This window comes from Chelonoidis abingdonii, chromosome 3, assembly GCF_003597395.2.
Source record: "Chelonoidis abingdonii isolate Lonesome George chromosome 3, CheloAbing_2.0, whole genome shotgun sequence".
NCBI lineage: Eukaryota > Metazoa > Chordata > Testudines > Testudinidae > Chelonoidis > Chelonoidis abingdonii.
Genome location: NC_133771.1, coordinates 7,927,905 through 7,947,127, shown reverse-complemented (window position 1 = coordinate 7,947,127; position 19,223 = coordinate 7,927,905). Strand labels below are relative to the sequence as shown.

General features: G+C 43.6%; 2 protein-coding genes across 13 annotated transcripts in view; one reads left to right on the top strand and one right to left on the bottom strand.

Annotated features, from left to right (window-relative positions):
- HMBOX1 (homeobox containing 1) overlaps positions 1–11,635 on the bottom strand; it is a 164,928-nt gene extending 153,293 nt beyond the window's left edge. For 10 of the 11 annotated variants that reach the window (XM_032782718.2, XM_032782708.2, XM_032782712.2 and 7 more), the window contains exon 1: positions 11,342–11,635. The gene's annotated coding sequence lies outside the window, so the exon portion shown is untranslated. Of the gene's footprint in view, positions 1–11,337 lie in introns of all 11 variants that reach the window. The other variant, XM_075063588.1, reaches the window with a different exon arrangement.
- A 176-nt stretch (positions 11,636–11,811) lies between these two features.
- Positions 11,812–19,223, top strand: part of INTS9 (integrator complex subunit 9) — a 91,588-nt gene continuing 84,176 nt past the window's right edge. Inside the window, exon 1 of one of the 2 annotated variants that reach the window (XM_075063586.1) lies at positions 11,812–11,927. In XM_075063586.1, the coding sequence (XP_074919687.1) occupies positions 11,919–11,927 (9 nt within the window). In that variant the 5' untranslated portion in view covers positions 11,812–11,918. The remainder of the gene's footprint in view (positions 11,928–19,223) is intronic. The other variant, XM_075063587.1, reaches the window with a different exon arrangement.

The following is a 19,223-nucleotide window of genomic DNA, read 5'->3' as shown; positions in this document are numbered from 1 at the left end:
TCTAGCAAGTTGCCAGCATGGCCCTCGGTACTGAAGAGCTTGGGTGCTTCCAGCCTTAGTGGGACAAGTACAGGGAGCTGAATGCCTTCTTGTATTGTAGACATACCCTTAGTGTTGCTCCAATATAGGGGGCATAGCTTATAGCCCTGAAGTTGTGGTGCTTTAGCACTGCAGTGTAGCCACTTGCTACAATGATGGAAGGGGATGTGCCGTTGCTGTAGTGAAGCCACACCCTTGAGAAGTGGTAGCTAAATCAATGGAATTGTCAACCCTCCAGGATTTTCCTGCAGTCTCCAGAAATACATCCAACCAAAATTGGCAACCCTAAGAAAGAAATGTTCCAAGGACCTAGTGGTGTCTATACTGGGGTTTAGATGGGCTTAACTATGTCTCTCTGGGGGTTGGTTTTTCACACTCCTGAGTGACATGAGTAGTTCAACTGAAGTTTTAGGTGTAGACCAGACCTTAGCCTTCATTTGCAAAGACAAATATTATTAATAAAGACTGTTTATTTAGATTGTAAACTCTGTGGGGCAGAGACTCTCTTACTATGTTCTGTTTAGCACCTAGCACAACGGGTCTTGACCGTGGTCAGAGCCTCTAGGCATTACTGGAATACAAACAACAAATATTAGGAATTGGATCTGCAATTTATAATCAAAATATAAACTGACTGAGCATGTGAATACCTGAACCCCAAAAGGGACTGGATCCTGCTTCACAACTTCCCCGACCCCCAAGGGTCATGTATTACCTAAACAGCTGTTTTAGCAGGTGGGATCTCTTTCCTTAGCACTGCAATACTACAGGAAAAAGCCACGTTTAATATAATCAAGCTCTACATTACAGCCACATGGAAGCAGTTTCAGTCAATAAACAACCCCTGCAAGAAGACAGCAGAGCAGCAGAAAAATCAGATACCAATTTAGCCAGGATACAGAAGAGTCAGTGGCTGAGCTCAGAGGCTTTTGTTATAAACGTATTTATATCCCGTGAAGCAGCACCCCGGTTTGAGTCTCCACTGCCCCTTGTAGTCTTCCACAGCTCAGCGAGCCCAAATTGTGGCAGTGAACCCAGCTCTGCGCCTTCTTCTATGTTATTCTCACCCATACTTGGAACAGCCTCCTACATTCTGTGCATCAAATGCTGTCCCTTTATTACCTTCAAATCTCTCCTCAAAAACCACTTCCACAAAGTGTTTCTGTCTTGATTGCTGCATCTAGTCCCCTTGCAGAAGAACCGCTGTCCCATGCACTGTATCTGCTGAAGTTACATTGTTAGATCTTTGGAGCAAGGACATTGGCTTTATACACATTTGATAAACCACTTCAAACATCTGCCCGTTGATGTTTTAATGAAAAAGAAAAACTGCCTTCCAACAATGGCATCAAAGCCAAGCTCAAGACTGGACTCCAGTTCTCATACATGTGTGTGCACCAGCGGAACTTCTCCAGGGAATAACCGGCTCCATTACTCCTGCAGTGTTTCACTCGAGTCAATTCCTACAGTGGGTGTAGGGTCTAGCTCAGGCGTAGCCAACCTGCGGCACATGAGCTGATTTTCAGTGGCACTCACACTGCCCGGGTCCTGGCCACCGGTCCAGGGGGCTCTGCATTTTAATTTAAGTGAAGCTTCTTAAACATTTTAAAAACCTTATTTACTTTACATATAACAATAGTTTAGTTATATATTATAGATTTATAGAAAGAGACCTTCTAAAAACGTTAAAATGTATGACTGGCACACGAAACCTTAAATTAGACTGAATAAATTAAGACTCGGCACAGCACTTCTGAAAGGTTGCCGACCCCTGGTCTAGCTGAAGGAAACATGGGTGTACTTGCCTGGTAACAGCCATGACAAGGAAGGATTCTGAACCAATAATTAGTTTGGTGTGGGAAAGGGAAGATGCATGGCAAACATACTTTCATTGCAAAATCTGACTCCTCAAATTTGCTGGTGGTAAGAGGTATATTACTAGGAATAAAACAGCATTTACTTGAGTGTGACCAAGGAGTGACACCAACATTTATCAGAATTATATCCATGAAATGAACTGAAAGATAATTCATGGTCCTCCTCAAAAGCAACTACTTGTAAAGATTAGACTGCATTACACCACAGAATTGGAGACCAATCTGGCAGGAGACAGATAACAAACAGAAAGCTTTTTGGACACTTGGAGACTGGGCCATTCCTCTTACTAAGAGAAATACATGACTCAAAGCATGAGCAGCTATAAGAGTTATAAATGCAGATGAGTTTTTATTGGCAGAGGGAGCCAGGGCTACTGTGAACTCCAGAAGCATAATGAAGAAACTTTTATCTATTTTTTATCTTGTCTTTGTAATTTTGATAGGAAGTTCAGCTGGATTTTTTATAAGATCCTTAAAAAACCTGAAGAATTGGTTCATCCTTTTAACATAAGGATGACCTTTATTCTAGTGCAAAAGAGGAAGTGGTGGTTGCCGTTAAATCCAAAAAATAGGAAACACTGCATTACTGCAGCAGACATTTGTTGGACAGGACATAAAAATCAATGTCCTGGTATCTTGTCATTAAAGATACCCTTGTACTTTGTGGTAGTAGGCGAGGATGAGGAGTGATCTTTGTGCAGGACCTCAAGGCAATTCCACTTGCACAATCCTCATAATGCAGGGCATAAGTCGCTTATTAACTGCCTGACTCTAGGAATAAACTTCCTTTACGGGCAGGTTATTACATAGTTGTCCACTGTGCAGCTTCTTGCAGCTTCCTCTGAAACATATGGTAGAGATCAGCTTCAGAGACGGGACACTGGACTAGACAGGCCATTGTTCTGATCTCATATGGCCACTCTTATCCCAGCTTTACAGATGAAGATGCTAAAGAGCTGGGAGTAAGCTCATGTTGTTCCTGGGTCTCAGTCTGGTGCTCAGACCACTAAACACACTGCCCTTCTAATAAGCATAATAAATCACTATGCTAAAAGTACACAGTGAATATGGTGTATTCAATATTGCAAAGTCTGGGGGCACCACAGCCCCATGCAGCACAGGGGTGAAAGGCTGCTGATCGACCGAGAAATTTGTTCCGATTTCCTCACCTGTGGCATAAGAATCAATTAGCTTAAGTAACTGGTTCTTGTCTTATGTAAATAAAGTTATGTCATCATTTATCTCAGTAGCCTCTAGATATTTCAGTTTTGTTTATAACCATGCTATTAACATGCATTTCTAAACACACAGTTCATCCATGGATCTCAAAGCACTTTACAAACACAAACCCTCCCAAAAGCCCTGACACAGAGAGGTTATGTGACTTGCCCCAGATCACAAAAAAAAGTTAACACAGCCAAGAATTAGAGTTGTGTCCTTACCACTAGGTACAACTTTCTTCCTCAATATCTGACTACTGTTTACATGTTAGAGCTACTGCATGCTGTGAACGCCACTACACCAATTATAAAACTCTGCCAATATAGCCAGAAAGAGACTGCTAGCAAAAGGTAGAAGCTGTGATCACAGAAGCTACATCTCAGCCGTACTATCCTGTAAAGAGCTGAATAAATATTCATAGCAGGGGCAGCACAGACAGTTCAAGAATTAGCTAAGTGCCTTCTGCTTGGATTACTATCACAGTACTACTGGCAAAGCAAGGAGCAGACTCAGTGCTTGCTTCAGAGCTCAAAACAACTGGGCAGTTCAAAATGCAGAAAGTGGACATGTGCTACACTTCCTAGTTTACAGAATGTAGGCTCTTCAAAGCAACAAAATCAGCTGTTCAGCAGGATTATTTTTAAATCCCCAGAAGAGGACTTTTACTGTTCTGTTTCAAAAGTAATCGTTTTATTCACGGACACAAAGAAGAATTCACTGAAGTTATAACTTGCATTTCTTTTAAAAAAGGAAAAAACAAGGCAGTTTTGCTACTGAAATAACAGTAAATGAACTTTAACCAACTCAAGGGATTTAGAGAAAGGGAGATTCAACCGCTGCATAGTCACGGCCAAGCATAATGGATTTATTTTGCGTACTTGGGTTTTAACTGCATTCACTTCTTCAGCCAGTTGGCAGTTTCAGTGTCACCTCAACAGCACTGGATAGGTTTCATATACATTTCATTTCTCAGCTACAAGAGGAGAAGGATGTTATTCCTGGCCACTTCCATGCATGGGGAAATATTAAATAAATAAACTTAGTCTCTGTAGACTGCAGACAGTAGAGGGCAACATGTTAGGATATTTTTGATTGGGTCTGACAACAATAGTCCATCCATGAGAGGGCAGTACCTCAGAGGAAGGATTCCCCAACAGCACATACACCTGCTCGTAGGTAGATGTGTGGTCAACCATACAACAAACTCGGTGACAGTGAGATGAATCTAAATCATATGATGAATGGCTAAGCCTATTAATAAGTTATTGTCTAGTAATGGTAACAATCCCAGCATAAATCAAGAAAGTAAACATACATACAAAAATTTTATAAGAGAAATGTTTAAGTAACTGACCTTCCATCCATTTTTACTCATGGACATGGTAAAGATGAACCAGAACACACTTACCAGTCAAAAGCACTGCACTACAACAGTTCTGGGTTTTAAGGGCTCTCCACTTTAAATTTACCTTCATAGAATCATAGATTATTAGAGTTGGAAGGGACCTCAAGAGATCATCTAGTCCAACCCCCTGCTCAAAGCATAACCAATCCCCAAATCCCTAAATGGCCCCCTCAAGGACTGAACTCACAACTCTGGGTTTAGCAGGCCAATGCTCAAACCACTGAGCTATCCCTCCCCCCGAAGGACCTGTGAACCTTGACTAAAAGCTAGGGGTTGGGGAAATCTGTCTGAAAATGTATTTGAGCAAAATAATCATTGGCTTGTAATTCTGAAAAAATACTAATTGTTCAAGCTTAGAATATTTGCATTATACAAAAATAATGGAATAAGATGCTGAAATAAAATGCATGGCAACAGAAACAAGAACAGGAGTACCTGTGGCACCCTAGAGACTAACAAGCACACTCTTGGAATAGATTTAGAACCTAGCAGAGGTAAAAACTCCTACTGAAATCAGTAGGAAGAGAACGATACAGGAAGAGGGAACTGGGCCTTAAGTGGTCATCTGAGAAGTTACACGTTGGTGGTTTTGGCATAGTAAGAAAAGGAGAATTTTGACAGACCTGAAAAAGAATGAATTAAAGAGGATTAATGAGGTTGAGAAATGTCAAGACATTGAAGTCAACAGAAGCAGTAGGTGCTCAGCATCGTAAAGGATCAGATCAAACTCCTTACAGATTAAAAAATTAAAAAAACATTGACAGACCATAGATGCAAATTAAGCATGGGACAGGTCTAAGTGGACTCGTACTTCCAATTGCCAGTGACAGTGTGTAAACTTGGGCAAGTTCCTTAGCCTCTGAGACTCAGTTTCTCTATCTACGAAGTGCATCTCTGGGGGGGAAGGATAGCGCAGTGTTTTGAGCATTGGCCTGCTAAACCCTGGATTATGAGTTCAATCCTTGAGGGGGCCATTTAGGGAACTGGGGTAAAAATCTGTCTGAGGATGGTCCTGCTTTGAGCAGCGGGTGGGACTAGATGACCTCCTGAGGTCCCTTCCAACCCTAATATTCTAAGATCTACAGATAAAAGTGCAAAGAATTACTTTATCATGGAGTGGATAATAAGAAGGACAGTGTCTCAGCAGTAATGAATCAAATACGAAAAGTAAGAGCCATACAGTACCAATGCTGCCTACAAGCTATCACCATAGAGCAATCATTCTGATTAGGTTAGGCTTTATGATGCAATAGTACCTATAAGAAACAGTTTCACAACTGTGAAATGAGCACTTTGCTCAGCAGCATATTATGAAGTATGTCTGCATTAACTATGGGATTTTGGTCAACTTGTGATTGGAATTTGTGTTTCAAATGACACAATAAACAAAAAGTATTTCAGCACATCCTCATTTTAAGGCTAGGTATGTTAATGGCTTCTCAATAATCATTTCTGGCCACAAACTAACCCTGTGTAAATTCCCTTACTGAAAAACCGAACAAGGCTAGATTCAAGAGAGAGCAGATTTTTCAACCTAGTATCTCTCCTTAGCAACTTTTTTTTTTTTTTAGCAGGCACAACATAAAAATAAATGTGTCTTTCACAGTTACAAGATGAAATTTTCAGTTGGCCAGATACTAGGGAACTAATTTTCCACTTTTTGTTGTTGTTGTCGTAGATGATATGACTGCCTCAATCCAAAAACATTTTATGTTCTAACCTGCAACAAAGACCAGTTTGCAACTTTCCTCAAAAAGAGTCTCACTATGTTTAATTTAAATTAAAGGTTTGCTTTCTAGAGTCTGTTTCCGGTTAGTTACAGGTCAGGGAAGTTCTGTTTGGATGAAGCTTTCCAATCTACTATTTTCAAGATTCAACTGAAAAATAAAAGTAACTGCCACCTTCATGTTAAAAAGTTTGAAAGAAAGAAAAGAATCTGTAGGTAGTATTTTAAAATTTGGTAGCTAGCCAAGTAACTCAGAGACCAAGAAACAGTCTGGTGATTAAAGCACTGGAGTGGGACTCTGGAGATCACAGTCCGTTTCCCAGTTTTGTCACTGACTCCATGTCCGATCTTGGGGCTGTCACTCTCTTTTGGCCTCACAGTTCACTGTCTGTGAAATAGGAACAACAACATTTCCTTTTTTATACCCCATCTATCTCGTCTGCTTGGATCCAAAACCTGCACTTATACACACACTTAACTTTAAGCACGTGACTAGGCCACCTGGATTCATAAAGTTAAACATGCATACAGAATCTGGGCCTTCTAAACTCTTAGGAGCAGAGATTATCTCATAATATGTGCATATGCAACACCTACCAATAAAGGACCTAATCTCAGCTGGGATATCTAGGTGCTTCTGGACTAAAATAGTAAGAATAATAAATTATATATAATTGGGAGCTTGACAATGTAACGGATTACCAGACAACTTTAGAGAAGAGATTTAAAAAATGAACAATTTTAAAATAACCCCTCCTCGTCACCTTGTAAAACTCCATCCAAAATCGTGTCTTGTTTAAAAAAAAATCAGATCCAAGTGATCTGCTACATTTTAAGTGTTAATAAATCACTAATATATTTAACATTATTGGTAACATAAAAGATTAAAACAAAAGATAATATTCTCAGCACAGGCCTAAGTAAGGGCCCAGTTTTGAACAGCTGCAAAGTGGACTCCTGTGCATGGCTGATGCCCCAATAAATCAATGTAAAGTGAAACTGACTTCATTGATTTTAAAGCATCCAAAAAGGCAGAATAAACAAATGGCATAACGTTATTGATAATAAGGGTAAAGGCATATGTTCCTTTGTAATAGGGTTTTTAAGTTGACAGCATCCTTTAAAATGGTTGACCTCAAAACCTAAACTTCACAGAAGGTGAAGAATATGCTCATAATAGGTCTTGACCCTGTAATCAGAACCCCTCTGGGTTCAACACAGGCACAGGAGCCTGTGTGCATCAATACCATTGCAGGCATGACAAGTTGCTTGGTTTAAATCCAAACCCACTGCCATCCCACACAAGCTACTATTATCTGCCTGTTTGTTAGTGTAGGTGTCATCAGAAATACCAGTTAATGAAAGAGAGGCAATGTTATAAGTTAAACTGATTCTCATATCTTTTAAAATTTCATTCATTTTTGTCTGTCTGGAGTCCTCCCCTCTACCCCAGAATCGCGCACTGAAGGCCCAAACTACAAAAAGCTTCCATGCACTTCAATGGAAGCAGATCAGCCTCAACAGTTCAGAATGGAACAAGTACATTTTACTACAGAGCTTTGCATTTATTCAATATAAAGAAAAACAAAGCCACAATATTTCCCTAGTTCCTGATCTGAAGGCAGAAAATCTCCAAGTTCCCCCATAAATTTATGAATGTGCTACTTCATATGACTACAAAATAATACTTCATAAAACACTAACGACACTTTCAAAACACTGGCCAGACATTTATTCACAATATCCCTCTGAAGGAGACTAGTAAGCATTCCTATTTTACAGATAGGGAAACTGAGACAGAGATAAGCTAGTTGGGGCAGGCACTGGCTACTCAACACTCTGTACAGTGTGGAGTTCAATGAGATCTCATTCTTGGTTGCCCTCTAGCCCCAAATTATAACAGATAGTACAGCGATAGATGTTTTAGAAAGGCCCAACAGATGAAAATGACTTGCCCATAACTGCACAAGAAGTAAATGGCAGAGATAAGAAGGCCTGATCCAGACAAGATTTTTTTGAAATCCTCCCACCATTCTTCCGGGAACTGTGCAGCTTCTAGCACTGCTAGAAAACGGCTGGTGGCCTGCACTCCACAATTGTGGCGACCTGCTCTGAACAGAGTTAGATGACACAGTGGTAAAAATGCTGACGCCTGTTCTGTGCCAGAGGAATACTAGGAATAGACATAGCAATGTAAAACAAATTCCTTGTTCCTAGTCCCATGCTCAGCCCACTAATAAATTCTGTCAACCTTGCAAAAAGGCTGTGGCTGTCACACAGTTAAATATGAAGAATCTTTGCATAAGAGAAAATGGACAGTGTTCCCACATGCAAGCCCATCAATTTACAGATAGGTCAAGTATAATCCTGCCACCTCAGAAATTTCAGCACTCCCAGAACATAAGAGAGATGGCAAATAATTTTCACAACCAAAGAGACAAAGTCTGTCTGAACCTAAAGAAGCTCCAGCCGTGTGTACATAATGTGCTGCCTGTCACCCAACCCTTTCCTTAGGGATTTGGCTCAGAAACAGATAACCCAGGAAAGATGAAGTGTCAAAAACCACAAAAAAAAGAAGTTTACTGCCTGCTGTTGCAGAATTGTGTCCTAGTATCATCTTAAAACAATGAAAGGGAAAAAAAAAAAAAAAAACATGTTAGTGAGATGAATTCACATACACTCACTCCCCACTACTCCAGACATTCCTATTGGCATGGCACAGTGGTAAACAAATATAGATGCAGTTCCTACTAATGAGGCAGGGAACAGCTAGGCCAAAGAAAATGCAATCATCTCAGAGGAGAAAAAAACTGCACAGGACTCCTCCTCTCCCATCTATGGAGGAAATCAGATGCCAGCTGCACCATCCCAGGAAGGAAGCAGAGAGAGGCTCCTGCACCTGATGAGCCCTGCAGAAACGAGCTAGTGATATCATGGTATCCAGAGAGACACTCCAGGGTTTTGCAAGCTGAGTTAACTGCCTAGCACAAGCCATTTATACAACACAACTTTTTGTAAAGCATCATTCATGCAAATTGTATCCCCTTCATCAGTTTACCCCCTCTGATTTCTGAGTCGGGGCACACAGCTAGTACCCAGCAGACTTGCTGTTCCCAAATCAGTGTCCTAGCCATTAAATTTAAAACCCACCATTTTCAGTCCATATGCATTTAGCACTTGAAGCCACTGCCTCCCTGCTGCCAGTGTCACTTGAACTCCAGAATAAACCGAGTACATCGGACTTCACAGACAGGGAAGTGGCAACGCTCATCATACTTCCTCTTTCCCTCCCACCCCAAAAGGCATCCTCTCCTTCCTCTATTTAAAAGGGGTGGAGGAAATAAGACATATGATCAAAAGATTTTTCAAAGCTAATGCAAAAATTGTTTCCAAAGAGAGCACCCTGCACACATTTAGAGGCACTTTAACCACACCTTCCCATACACCCAAACCCACCACCCAAAACTGAGGAGCAAGAGCCCAGCTCAGTCCATCTTGCTGTATGTATATTACACCTCAAAGAAAACCCTCCTGCCCATTTTTTTCAACTCCACAGCAAGCAAAAACTAAACACAGAATGTACACACCTAGCAGAATTCCCGGCCGCCTTCTCCAGCCTCACTCTTTTTTAGGCAGTTTTGGGGCCACACACTGGCATTCAAAGGAATGTTCCAGGTACAAATATAAAAGCAATTTTAACACCCTCCCTCCACCTCAAAACCTGAGCCTCTTCTTAAAAGTAAAAACAAAATAAACACTGCACCCATGCTCTTCTCCCATACATTCCAGGAGCCATGATCCTATGTTTACCCCCTGCCCTCCAGCATTAAACACAGCAGCTACAACATCCCCTTAGGGTTTTCACCTGTCTCTTCCTCATCATGCATGCTCTCTCCTTTGTATCAAGCTGATTTGTTTTGGTAGCAAGCTCTCACTAGTGTCTTGGACATACAATCATAAAAGCACTGTACCATCCCCCCTACACCCACCCACATCAACCTACCAACACAGAATCTCTTCTCTTAACAAGGACCCTCCCTCTCCCAAGTGATTTCACAGGCACTTTATTTGCTTCAAAGGTATCTTCCCTATCCTCCTCACCATAGGTCAGTATAAAATTCCCTGGCGAGAAACAACAACCTCCTCTTCCTTCACCATAATTCATACCACACATATTCTGTGCCTCAAGAACATAAACTAGGTTTTACTAGTGCGTCCATCACCATAGCATCCCAACACTGGACAAGACACCTCCCTTCTTCTCTAATCCCCCTCTACCCAGCCCTACTTTCAACTCGCTTGCAAAACTACCACAGCCTGCAGAATACCCCCAACACACCCCAGCCCACTGGCAGCAGAAGCTGTCCCCATCCTCCTCCTCTTTACCCATCCACTATTTCAGGCAGTGCAAGTGGCCACACAAACCTCAGACACCCCAAACCCACCAGAACAGAGTCTAACCTGGTGCAAGCCCCCTCCTTAGACACACCATTGCTCTCACACAGTTTTGTGCTTCAAGCATACAAGGAGCCACCATCCCTCCCCATCCCAGCGTCAAACTCCTTACCAAAACCCAACCCAGCCTAAGGGGATTCCTTCTCCTCACCACTCATCTACTCTCCCCCGCCCAAAAAACAAACAAACAAAAACATTTAATGTCACTCTCAGCTTGTATATCAAGGAAAGCAAGAAGCCCACCCCTGCTCTTAACAAAACCACAGTGTTGAAGTCCCCCCAGCAAAAAAACAACCCTGTCTAGGGGACACTTCCCTGCCCCCACTTCAAGGATACAAGGAGCCACCCAGATCCCTTGTATTAAACTCTCCAAAGCAAAATCCAGCACAGGCTAACGGGACCTCCCCATCCACTGCCCCCAAACCCAGCACTGGGGAAGGGGACTCCCCCATCCCCAAATCCACCTCACACAGCCTGTGCTCCAGGGGCTCAAGGAAGCTCCCCAGACCCCAGGGTTAAACTCCCCCAGCCAGACCCAGCACAAGCTCAGGGGACCCGCCCCCCGTCCCTCCTGCCCCCACCCCGAAAGGACACGATCCCCCGCCCAGTAACACTCACCTCTGGATCCTGGTCACTCCTCCACCTCACCATTTAACAGCACCAGCGAGGGGGATCCCCAGTCCCAGTGTGAAGGGGAGAATAATGGGGGTGCAGAGGGAGGGGAGCAATGGGGGGTGAAAATCCCTCAGCTTCCAATCCCCCCTCCCCAGCCCCCCCAAGAGAAATTCCCCCTCCCCCTGCCTCTTTTTTTTTTTTTTTGGCTCAATCACACCAGCCTGACTGTCTTTGTCTGTCGGGCAAGCGCCATGTTGATATCAACATCCAAGCTCCACCTGCCGCCGCTGTGAGACCTGGGACTTGTAGTTCTCTCCTCCCTGGGTGAAGGGAGAGCCGAGAACCGAGGACTACAACTCCCAGCATGCCCTCGAACGGCTCGCCATGGGAGCGGGGCTCGGAGAGGAGGGGACTACACTCCCAGGATGCCCTGGGAAGAGGCGGCTGGCATGACTTCATCCTGGGCAGAAGAAGGCGGCGGGCGGAGGGAAACGGACTACAAGTCCCATGAGTGCTCTGGGTGGCTGAGACTGGGCCGAAGCGGGAGGATAGTTACAGTAAATAGCGCGCCGCGTAAAGCATGAAGCTGGTGAGTCTGTAAGTCAGTATCTGCGTGTGGGGCTGGGGGAAGGGTTCCCTCACTCCCCCGACCCGGGCGTGGGGAGGGGAATCCTGCCCCTGGGGTTCGGGCCTGGCCACCATGGCTACCTCTGAGTGTTTGCTGAGCATTAGGGGGTTAAACCTCAGCCCTGCCCCTTGCTGGAGCGTGGGGGTCGCCTTCCTCCCTACAGCTGGGGAAACTGAGGCCCTGCGAGGGGCAGAGCGGTGCTCAGCCCTGCAGTGGAAGCGCCGGGGGAGGCCTTTTGTCGTCGGTGTGGGGGGAGCATCCAAACACTGAGCCAGGTTCTGCAGCACGTGGGAAGGCAAAGCTCCCTGCCATGCAGAGCTGCAGTCCAGAGTCTAGATTCTCTGCTTCTGAAAGTGACTAGAGACTCCGTGTGCAAGGCTGGGATAGCTGCAGTGGAGGCAGGAACGGGCTGATATTGAGGGTAGAGTAGGGGATACTTCTGAAGGGGTGTCACGCAAGCAAAGACCTCTCTGCATGTGACAATGGGTGGCCCACCCTGATAATCATCACACACTGCAATTCCTTGTCTGAAAGTCGGAAAAGCTGAGTCACCTCCAGGATTTGTGAACTCAAATTCTGAGTTCTTTAACATGGAGCATTACGGTCTTTAAAAGTGGAGCTCTCCGAAAATACTTTGGTTTACTTTGAAGAAGGCTTTGCCATAGGGAAGGTGTGTATTGTAGTAGAGCCCAGGCTTCTGGGTTGGAGCTCCTGGGTTCTGTCTCCATCTTTGGCTTGTTTTGTGACTTTGGGCAAATTGCTTACCTTCGCTATGGCTTAACTTCCCTCTGTAAAATGAGCTTAATAGGTAGGTAGCTTCAGGTTCTGATCTTACACACAGTTACATATGTATTTACTTGGTCCTGCCTCAGGGCAGGGGCCTGGACTTGATGACTTCTTCTCGAGGCTCTTTCAGCCCTACATTTCTGTGATTCAATATGCTTAACTTTATGTGAGTAGTCCGAAAGGACTGCTCATGTAAACTTAAGCACATGCATAAGTGTTTGTAGGAGTGGGGCATGGTAGGAAGGATAAGAAACCTAAGTGTTTGCAAAATGCACTGAAATCATTAGTTTGTATGTGCATAGTGCTTTTCACTTAACTTACTTCAGTGAGCCACCATATACTGAGCTGAAAGAACAATTTTGTGGTGAGAAACAAAGACTCCATTGTAGGGGGTGAGAGTGCAAATGGGCTGAAATTAGTATAAAATATTTTGAGGCCATGGTGGTAGTAGCCAGTAGCTTAAGGTCCTAGCTCTTTCTCTTGGGTATCTGTCTTGGTCACAAGTGAAATCCTGGTTTTGTGGCAATTTCATCCTGGTCCCCCATTTATATGTTTTAAATTTGGAAGAACAAGACCAAAAACAATAGGCACTAGTCCCATGCAGTGGGCTTCTGCTCCAAAGCCTAGTGAAGACAATGGAAAGACAGCCACTGATTTCAATGGGCTTTCATTCAGGGTCTTCCTGCTGCTGACAACTATAAAGGCAAATCCAACAGCAAACTCCACCATATATATGTACTGCCCATAACTAGCATGTAACTGTAACATCAGAGCACTTCTGCACAATCTGCACTGGTTTCTATGTGGAACTTGAGATGCTGGGTTTTAACTTACAAGTCCTTGAATGGCTTGGGGCCTGGTTACCTGAGAGATTGCCTCTGTCCCACACCAAGCTGCCACATGTGAAGTCAGCAGCAGAGGCACTCATACTAGCGATACCTCAACGTAAATAAGTAGGGACCTGACAAATTCATGGGCCACTTTGGTCAATTTCAGAGCCATAGGATTTAAAAAATTGTAAATTTCATGATTTCAGATATTTAAATCTGAAAAAGCAGCAGAGAATCCTGTGGCACCTTATAGACTAACAGACGTTTTGGAGCGTAAGCTTTCATGGGTGAATACCCACTTTGTCAGACACGAAAGCTCACGCTCCAAAACGTCTGTTAGTCTATAAGGTGCCACAGGATTCTCTGCTGCTTTTACAGATCCAGACTAACACGGCTACCCCTCTGATACTTAAATCTGAAACTTCACATTGTTATAACTGTAGGGCTCCTGACACAAAAGCAGGTTAGGAGGAGAGGGGGTCACAAGGTTTTTGTAGCTGGGTCATAGTATTGCCACTCTTATTTCTGTGCTGTTGCTGGAGGGACGCTGTCTTCTGTGCTGTTGCTGTGTGCCTGGCTAGCAGCTGCCACTCTCCGGCCATCCAGCTCTAAAAGCAGTACAGAAGTATGGGTGTCAATTCCAAGACCCCCCTACAATAACCTTGCAGCCTCCTTTTGGGTCAGGACCTCCAGTTTGAGAACCGCTGATCTCCCATGTGAAATATGTATAGTATCTGTATAGGGTAAAAATATGCAAAAGACCAGATTTCACAGGGGACACCAGCTTTCACGGTCCATGATGCTTTTTTCATGGCTATGAATTTGGTAGGGCCCTATAAATAAGACAGTGGAACATCCCCTGTGAGGAGTCCTTAGATATGGGAACTTGCTCCTTGCCTTGATCTGCCAGAGTCTAGATGTGTTAACTTTCCAGCACTTTTCAAAGCCTGTCTTTCTTTCTTCTCTAAAGTTGTTGAAGAGATCGTGGGCTGAGCTGGATATATTTATGGACAAACTTTGGTTCGTGAGTTATGACCATTAATTAATGGGACAGACACCAAGAGCACTTGGGTGCCTGTAGTTGTATTTTTAGGAAACTTAAAAAAAGATAAATAGCAAACTGGACCCACCATTTGGGGTATGTTGCAGGTCTGTTTTAATGACCTTTAAGCAATAATAACTGTTATAATCTCATTTAAATGACCGTTTGAATGTCAACATAGTACAACTTAAATTATTTGAAAGTCATACAGGACATTGAATAAGTCATAAAGGAAAAAAAACGTGGCGGGGAGGTTTCCATGGATCCAAGAGATTTCAGGGACATCATCATCATGTTCCTATTACACCTCTGGCGTTTAAGCTCTTCCACTCCTGTCTGTTTCTGGCATGTCTTTCAGTGGTTCCCCAGCTATGCCCCAGGATTTTCAGCTCCGCTTCCACAGCTTTTTGCCATGTTGTTTTTGGGCAGCCTCATTTTCACTCGCCTTCAGGTGTCCATATTAGTGCTACGCTGCTGATGGAATCAGTTTCCATCCAAAGCACATGACCGATCCATCTCCAACGTCTTCTGGCAATGATGGTGCTCAGATCCTCTTGGCTGCACTGTGTCAATAGATCTTGGTTTGAGATTGTTCTGGGCCAAAAGATATGGAGGATTTTTCTGAGGCAGGTTGTATGGAATGAAGACAGTTTGGACATGTCATACATTCTCATTCCCCAGCATTCTGCACTATAAAGTAGTGTTGAAAGTACGCAGCTCTGATGAATCTTGAGTTTGGTTTTGGTGTTGTATTTTGATGATTTCCAGACTGTATTTAAGCACCTGAAGGTGTTCTTAGCTTTATTGATTTTGTTCCCGATATCCTGGCTTGTTCCACCATTCTGGCTGATGGTGCTGCCCAAGTATGTGAATGTTTCTATATTGGTGAGAACATAATCCTCTATCTGTACTGGTGATGGTGAGGCAATTTCTCCACATCTTTCTTGAAATGCGGTGCCCAGAACTGGACACAATACTCCAATTGAGGCTTAACCAGCGCAGCATAGAGGGGAAGAATGACTTCTCGTGTCTTGTTTACAACACACCTGTTAATGCATCCCAGAATCACGTTTGCTTTTTTTGCAACAGTATCACACTGTTGGCTCATATTTAGCTTGTGGTCCACTATGACCCCTAGATGTCTTTCTGCCATACTCCTTCCTAGACAGTCTGTTCCCAGTCTGTATGTGTGAAACTGATTGTTCCTTCCTAAGTCCTAAATTTGGAGACTCTTGCTTTGTCTTTATAATGAACTTCATCCTGTTTACTTCAGACCATTTCTCCAATTTGTCCAGATTGTTTTGAATTTGACCCTGTCCTCCAAAGCCGTTGCATCCCTCCCAGTTTGGTATCGTCCGCAAACTTAATAAGCGCACTTTCTATGCAACATCTAAGTCGTTGATGAAGATATTGACAGAGCCGGTCCCAGACCCTGTGGAACCTCACTTGTTTTACCTTTAGCAGGATTGGGAGCCATATACTACTCTCTGAGTACGTTATCCAGCCAGTTATGCACCCACCTTATAGTAGTCCCATTAAATTGTATTTGCCTAGTTTATCGATAAGAATATCACGCGAGACCGTATCAAATGCCTACTAAAGTCTAGGTATACCACATCCACCGCTTCTCCCTTATCCACAAGGCTCGTTATCCTATCAAAGAAGCTATCAGATTGGTTGACATGATTTGTTCTTTACAAATCCATGCTGGCTATTCCCTATCACCTTACACCTTTCAAGTGTTTGCAGATGATTTCCTTAATTACTTGCTCCATTATCTTCCTGGCACAGAAGTTAAACTAACTGGTTTGTAGTTTCCTGGTTGTTTTATTTCCCTTTTATATAGATGGGCACTAGATTTGCCCTTCCAGTCTTCTGGAATCTCTCCTGTTCTCCCATGACTTTCCAAGATAATAGCTAGAAGCTCAGATACCTCCTCTATTAACTCTTGAGTATTCTAGGATGCATTTCATCAGGCCCTGGTGACTGCAGGCATCTAACTTTTCTAAGTGATTTTTAACTTTGCTCTTTTTATATCTTCTTTCATCTCCCTTCCCATAAGCATTCACTATGTTTGACATTCCTTCAGACTTCTCAGTGAAGACTGAAACAAAGAAGTCATTAAGCATCTCTGCCATTTCCGAGTTTCCTGTTTCTCCCTCCTCACTGAGCAGTGGGCCTACTCTGTCCTTGGTCTTCCTCTTGCTTCTAATGTGTTGATAAAAAGTCTTCTTGCTTCCCTTTTTCTCATAGCTAGTCTGAGCTCATTGTGTGCCTTTGCCTTTCTAATCTTGCCCTGCCATTCCCGTGTTATTTGCCTATTTCATCCTTTGTATCTGACCTAGTTTCCATTTTTTATATGACTCCTTTTTTATTTTGTAGGTCATGCAAGATCTCGTGATTAAGCCAAGGTGGTCTTTTGCCACATTTTCTCTCTTTCCTACCCATCGGAATAGCTTGCTTTTGGGCCCTTATAAGTGTCCCTTGAAGAACTGCCAACTCTCTCAGTTGTTTTCCCCTCAGTCTTGATTCCCATGGGACCTTCCTATCAGCTCTCTGCTTACCAAAATCTGCCTTCCTGAAATCCATTGCTCTATTTGCTGTACTCCCTTCTACTTTCAAATTCTCAACGAGTTCCTCCCTATTTGTTAAAATCAAGTCTAGAACAGCTTCCCCAGTAGCTTTTTCAACCTTCTGAAATAAAAGTTGTCTGCAATGCAGTCCAGGAACATTGGATAGTCTGTGCCCCGCGGTGTTATTTTCTGAACATATATCTGGATAGGTTGAAGTCCCCCATCACCACCCAATCTTGGGCTGTTGGATGATTTTTGGTAGTTGTTTAAAACAAGCCCATCCACCTTGTTAGGTGGCCTGCAGTAGAACTCTAGACGAATCACCCTGTTTTTTACCCTTTTATCCTAGACCAAGAAGCATCTTCAACATTCCGTCTCCTATGTCCATCTCCACCTCAGTCCGAAGTGTGTAACATTTTTAATATATAAGGCAACATCTCTTCCTTTTTCCTTCTATCCTTCTGAGCAAACACTACCCATCCACACCAACATTCCAATCATGTGTATTATCCCACCAAGTTTCAGTGATGCCAACAAATGTTCATAGTTGTATTTATTTTATTAGCACTTCCAGTTCTTCCTACTTATTACTCATACTTCTCGCATTTGTATTAGGCATCTAAGTACTGGTTTTGATCTTGCCTCCCTTTGCCCTGACCCTTCCTTCTCTCTGCCATTATAGCCCACGCTCCCTCTTGTTCCGACCCATCTCCCAGGTTTCATGTTCCCCACTTATCTGTGGGCTTTGCTCACCTGTCTCTGTCGACCTAGTTTAAAGCCTCCTCGCTAGGTAGCAAGCCTGTGTGCAAATAGGGTCTTTCCCGTCCTCGAAAGGTGAAGCCACCTCTGCCTAGCAGTCCTTCCTCAAATAGGCATCCCGTGGTCAGAGAGCCAAAGCCCTCCTGGCAACACCATCTTTCGCAGCCAGCATTCACCTCCAATGATCATCTGTCTCTGCCCGGGACCCTACCTTTGACAGGAAGAATCGGAGGAATACCACCTGCACTCCAAACTCCTTCACCCGTACCCCAGAGCCCTGTAGTCATCTTGAATCCGCTCAGCATACACCTCGCAGTATCATTTGTGCCCACATGGATGAGTAGCATGGGGTAGTAGTCAGAAGGCCGGATAATCCTCGACAATGCCTCTGTAACATTTCGGATACGAGCCCCCGCAGGCAGCATACCTCCCAAGATGAAATGTCAGGGTGACAGATGGGCGCCTCCGTCCCCCTCAGCAGAGAGTCTCCCACCACCACTACCGTACATTTCTTATTTTCAGTGGTGGCAGCAGACCTCCCAGCCTTAGGGGTACGAATCTTCTCGTCCTTTACTGTAGGGGTGATGTCTTCTCTCCTGTATCAAGAAGAGCATAACGGTTACCTATTACCACAGCGGGAGGATAGGAGAATGACATCATCTGTGAAGTCCAGGTGTTCAGGGGATGAGAAGAGTGTCCATTTAATGCCTCTTGGCATGTCTTTTGTTTTACGTTGCATTACCCAGTCGATGGCAATATTGAAGAGAATTGCAGACATGACACACCCCTGACGTAGTCCTGTTTTGACTTCAAAACTGAGTTCACTGTGATCAACACGACAGGTAAAGTTGAAATAGAAGCTTTTGATGACGTTGATTTTATGGAAAGGAATTCCATATGCCCGCAGAATTCGCCATAGGCTGGTCCTGTGAATGCTAGCAAAAACCTTCTCAAAGTCTATGAAATGTATGTAGAGTTGCCGTTGCCATTCTAAGCACTGTTCTATTATGTTTCGTAGAATGAAGATGTGGTCTGTTCATTCACGCCCTCTCTGAAAACCAGCTTGCTGTTTTCTGAGAACGCTATCAACTGTCTCTGATATACGCCGGACTATGATCTTACACAACACTTTGCTTGGCACAGATAAAAGTGTGATACCATGCCAGTTATTACAATCACTGAGAGTTCCTTTCTTTGGTATCTTCACTATAACCCCATTGGTCCACTCATCTGGCACTTTTTCCCTTTCCCAGACTGATATATATAG